The 5,812-nt window shown below is 41.3% G+C and overlaps 1 protein-coding gene across 1 annotated transcript; it reads right to left on the bottom strand.

Annotated features, from left to right (window-relative positions):
• Positions 1–153: 153 nt before the first annotated feature.
• On the bottom strand, positions 154–5,268 carry LOC129410244 (extended synaptotagmin-2-like; the record flags this gene model as incomplete). Its single annotated transcript, XM_055157712.1, has 5 exons — positions 154–273; positions 862–1,011; positions 1,742–1,828; positions 1,909–1,980; positions 5,209–5,268. Coding segments are annotated over 5 exons (489 nt in total), but the record flags the coding sequence as incomplete, so codon positions are not given.
• Positions 5,269–5,812: the final 544 nt, after the last annotated feature.

Here is a 5,812-nt window from a genome sequence, read left to right on the forward strand (position 1 = left end):
TGTTGTGAGGTTGTGTTGTGTTGTGAGATTGGGTGCTTAGAGTGGTACCAGTTTGTTGTGAGGTTGTGTTGTGTGTGAGATTGGGTGCTTAGAATGGTACCAGTTTGTTGTGAGGTTGTGTTGTGTTGTGAGATTGGGTGCTTAGAGTGGTACCAGTTTGTTGTGCATGAGGAGGTTGATGGTGAGGCAGAAGGAGAAGAGGAGCTTGTCCTTTTCGAACAGAGAGCGGCACACGTTCATGTACAGGGAGTAGGTGAAGTGCTCCTTCAAGATCTGCAGCCTGAAATATGAAAAAAAACAACAACAAAAAACAAAGAAAAATAACAAATTAGGCAAATCTGTGCTGAAATCGCACTACACTAACTAAACACGAATAGGACAAAACAGGTGGTCTGCGAAGAGCTGCTGTTAAAATGTGATCAGAATTGTTTGTATTAAAGCAGGAGCGAATACCAGGAAAAAATCAAAATACAAAAAAATACAAAATAACCAAATGAACTGAACCAAGATTAAACCAGAACCAAAGCAGGAGGAAACTGCCTCCACACAATGTTCATTATTTCTGTGTGTGTGTGTGTGTGTGTGTGTGTCTGTGTGTATGTATGTATGTGTGTGTGTGTGTGTGTGTGTGTGTGTGTGTGTGTGTGTGTATGTATGTGTGTGTGTATGTATGTGTGTGTGTGTGTGTGCGTGTGTGTGCATGCACGAGTGAGTGTGTGTGTGTGTATGTATGTGTGTGTGTGTATGTATGTGTGTGTGTGCATGCGCGAGTGAGTGTGTGTGTATGTATGTGTGTGTGTGTGTGTGTGTGTGTGCGCATGCGTGAGTGTGAGTGTGAGTGTGTGTGTTGTGCCCTCTGACCCTGAGCGTGGCCTTGAGTTTGATCTGACTTGTAGCGCCTGATCTCTCCAGCAGGAAGCGCTGGTCCAGGGTCATGTTGGAGATGTGCAGGAGGCGGCTCAGAGGAAGAGTCAGGACGCCCAGAGGAGTCTTCTTCTCTGGCTCCTTCACCTGCAAATATACACAAGTATATACAAAAATATACACAACTATACACAACTACGACTACTAATACTATTACTACTACCACAATTACTACATAGCTCCTTAACCTGCAAATACACACATTAATTACTACTAGTAATAATAATAATGTGTTTGTTTCTGTGTATTCTTCATTCACTCTCCACTAGTACTATTGTAGAAACAGCTGTCCTGGGGCAGACTGACACAACGAAGGCTGCAAGTCTGGACCATTAACCCCTCCCACCACCATCGGCACTCCACCCAATTTGACTGCTATGAAAGTGGCAAGTAAGTGCCTTGCCTAAAGACACAATGACAGTTTTAGCCACTGCTGCCCCACTGTGACACCTGGAACCCCCAGAGATCTCCCATCAAAGTCCAGACCAGCCCCAGCTCTACTTCATAAAACAGATCAGACCAGAGCTTTGGTGAGGAGGTTTGACCACACTACTACAACTACAACAAGTAATACCACTACAAATAGTTGCCCTGTGCAGTACTACTACTAGTTGTAGTAGTACTACATGGCTCAGTGGCAAGACACCTCTCTTAGTAAAAGTGCCTGGTAAAAGTGTAGAGTGTGAGTGTTGGTGGTGGGAGGGGCCAATGGTCCAGATTGGCAGCCTCACTACTGTCACTCTGCCCCAGGGCAGCTGTGGTTGATGATGTTTTCTGGCTAAATTCCAAAGCTCAGTGTGAGTAGTGAGGTTCTCACCTGCACTTGGAGCTGTTGTGTTTTGATGTTGTGCACAAAGAACGTGAAGCCCTCCTCCCACACGGGGTCTTTGGACGCGTACACCACCTGCAGGCAGACACACAAACCACAAGAGCTTTGAAACAACACAAGAAACAGGACTGAAATGTTCTAAAGACCACGTTTACCTTGCTCTTCTGCACGTCTTTATCCACAGACAGCTCCACAAACGAGTTGGGGTTCACCGTTCTCTTTGTCAACTGCACAAGCACCAACACAGTGGTTTCAATATGAACTGAACCTCTACTACTACTACTACTACTACTGCTGCTTCTACTTCTGTTACTATTACTTCCACTACTGCTAATGAAAAACATATTTTTTTTTTTTACTTTTTTATCATTATTTTTTAATTAATCTTGGCAATATAAAAAAGTTACAAAAAGGCAAAAAGGCCATGCAAATCTGATCCAGGAGCAGAAAGTGAGTATGCAAAAGAGTAGTGACATCACAACAGCAACATCCAATCACAGAGCAGGATTCCCACGCAAAGATCCAGTATGTCAGGTGTGATTGGTCAGTGCAGCGAAAGAAGGAGGAGCAACAGGAGCAGCACAAGCTCAAAGCAGCACAGCAGCAGAGGGAGGGGATTGTGACACGTCTGTAATCGACTAAAGACATGTGCTGTCAGTCGATTGGTCAACTAAAAAGGGGGGCGTGGCAAAAACTCTTAAAACTATTCTGCATCTTTGAGTATCTGACCCAAAACTGTGCTCACAAGACTACACCTGCAGGGGGAGCTCATGCAAAGACTGCTATTTATGCAAGGAAATAAAATACTAGGGAATATTGTATTTGTAAAGTAATCATGAGTTTAATCTGACTCTTTGCAATGAAATAACAAAAAATACCAAATCTTCAGCTCCCTCACTCACGTTTCCTTTCTGCTGTTGTCCCGTAGACATCCTGATCATCTCAACAACATAATTAGTCGTCTAATATAGATTTTGGGATGCAAATATTTTATGCAAATGAGATGCAAAGTGATTCTGGATTTTGTCGTGATCTGATTGGTGCAGATAAAGAAGCAGAGGCGGTGTGCAAATCTGAGGTGCAGGTTCCAAAGCAAAACAAAACAGAGCAGGTGATGAGAAGAGGGAGAGTGTGAGGGACAACAGGAACAGCAGGGGGCAGTAATGGACCGCACATACTGCAGGCAGTTTCACCCTCAGTCCCGTAAACCTGCTTATAGTCATGATTTTTCAGAAATATAAAATAAAAATACCAAATTAGAGCGATTTGAAAAAGGGCTTATATTACTTCTACTACATCACACACTGCTCCTACTGAGCAAAGATAACTCCAGGTCACAGAGCTGAGCAGGTTTGTGTCTGTGCTGTGAGGAAACTCACTTTGATCTGGCACATTCCTCCACAGATTCTTTCAGAGTCAAACCCCTCCCCAGTGTCTGCACACAAACTGTCTATGTGAACAGGCTCAGGAAGTCTGATCAATATCCCATTTCCAGAGTTGTCCGATTACTGAACATCTCATCTCATGTGCGTAATCTGATTTCTTGGAGTGTTCACACATGTGCAGGTTTTAACAAAGATAAGACATGTTACAAAGTGTTGTTTTTTTCTTCCTGTGATAAGATTTCTCTTGTTGTTTCAGACGTTTATTTTGCTCTTCAGTAGATTTCCACACTCACAATCTGCATAATAGTCCAGTTCTTATATTCACATTTTAACCTTAGTGGGAATTTTTGGGGGATTTGCTAAACTATATATTTTTGTAAAGGTTATAGTATATGGAGTCAGAAAATCAATGATGTCTATATGGTGGCCATATTAAAGTAAAAAAAATGGCCGCCATAAATTTTAAAATTATAGTATCTCGACTTCTGAATAAACTGAAATGTTGGTTTTTACTGCTAAACCCACAATATAAGGGTGCTAGTTACACAACATTACCATATTAATACTTCAGTACATGAGTAGATAATAATAACCCAGTGTGGTGGTTTTCTTGCAATATGTTTGTAATGAAAAGTTCACGTTTCATGCTCCAGCTGTTCTTCAAAAAAATACAGATTTTTTTTTATACCACTCACTAAAACATTTACTATCTCAGTATGTGAATGATTACAAAGACACTTGTTGCAGGCTTTCTAATATGGGCTGAAAATTCAGAATATTCAGAGGCTGAGATATGTCATGTTACAGGGTCTTGCATCTGATTTACACAGATTTTGTTTAAATTATTATACATAATTTCATAATCTCATCCTTGTGGACCAATGTCGTGTCTCGTGTTGTTCAAATAGTGTCTCGCCTCGCCTCTAGTTTGCACTTAGTTTAAAAGGTCCAACATTACACCAACTGGACTCTTGGATCTTAAAGCCATGTTGTTATCGCTTCAAAACACATAGTTTTTTGTTTCATTCACACATGCTTCATTAACATTATTAGTCTGTCTACAAACCACTTTGTGATGTCATGAGGCTGTAGTGTCATGAAGCTCACAGCCCCTTTTACCTGTAGTAGAGACTGGCACTTTCAGGACTGAAATCATCCAAAAGATTCTAGTGAAGGCGTATGGATTTGAAAAACACACTGGAGCACTTTCTGTAATTACCACATGACATCACAAGGTGGAACAAAGTATTTTCAGTTTCAGTTTGAGAGAAGAACTCAGCCTAAATGTGCAGGGTTTGTGTTAAACATGTCAAACATGTGTGAATGAAAGAAAACACAACTCCAGGTCTGTGTGTGATGAGGAAACGACATTAGAACAGAGATCAGAAAAGAGAGTCATATGGAGCCTTGAAATAATCTCAAATGTCCAGAAATCAAATCATAATCAGATTTGGGTGTGTGCGCGTTATTTTTGTCACACCGGTTTGTCCTGATGCGTTTCACTGGAGCGGCTCTGGGTGTGTTTAACACTTTAAACCATGTGACACTGTTTTTCTTTGTATTGTAACTTCGCACCACTGAAGCGATAACAAATATTCTCTCTCAAATATTTATAACCAGAGGTGAGCGGAGCAGTACTCAAGTTAACTCTAAGTTGATTTAAAGTATTAGTACTCAAGTAGAAGTACACAGAAGTGGTAAAAGTATTTAGAAATATTACTACTCAAGAGTAATTGCCAGGATGTAACATGATTTATAATTTAAAGAGTTAATGTCATTTGAAGAATAAAACATTAAATATTGCACAAAATCTGGTGTTTTCAAAGCACAGACACAAAAATGAGACAAACTAAATCAGATCTGAAAGAGCACTGCAAGAAGAGTACTGTGTATGCTGCTAGAAAAGTACTTCAAAAAGCTACTCAAGTAAATGTACATTCCACCTGTGTTTATAACCATGTACATGACTAAGCTAAGGCTAGGGCTTCTCATCCTTGTTGTGTGTAAAGATGAGACCAAGCCGTGTGCTCAGAGTGAAGAGGAGTGAACATGAGGGGTGACAGGTCTTACCCGAGCCTCTTTGACGTGCTTGCCGTGTTTCTGATGCTGGCTGAACTCACTGTGGTCTTTCTGCACACACATACAGGTTCATATTAAAAATCAAACATGTCAAACGGAATAAAAAGCTTAAAAAGCATTTGTCACACACACAGTGCAGTGCCTACAGTAAGCATCACATCCCCATGGAAGGCTGAGGACATCAGCTGCAAAGTATCAATAAATGGAAGAAGTAACATCATAAAGTGGGACCATTACTCAATTTAAAAAGCACAATGTTTTTCTGCAACAGCATAAAGTCACAGGTGGTGTTCAGTGAGTTCTACAGGCTTCTGCTCGTCCAGGGAAATGCTCAAATCCAACTGTCCAACAAGCCCAGCCTGTGAAACAAGAGCACTAAGAGAGGAACGTCACACACAGCTTGGAAATAGAAACCCTGGGATCATGTAGAGCCTGACAGCAGCAGTTACAGAGAAAAGGGGCAATGGTTTTTCAATAGAACGTGAACTGGAGCCAGAATCGATGGAGCTGAATCACACCCACCCAGGCTCACTTCCTGTTTGGAATGTGGCGGGTTGGCTACGTCCACTTCTGCACTCTGAGAACACCACGGCTC

Source organism: Boleophthalmus pectinirostris, unplaced genomic scaffold, assembly GCF_026225935.1.
Source record: "Boleophthalmus pectinirostris isolate CB_2022bp ecotype Guang Dong unplaced genomic scaffold, ASM2622593v1 HiC_scaffold_2154, whole genome shotgun sequence".
Classification (NCBI taxonomy): Eukaryota; Metazoa; Chordata; class Actinopteri; order Gobiiformes; family Gobiidae; genus Boleophthalmus; species Boleophthalmus pectinirostris.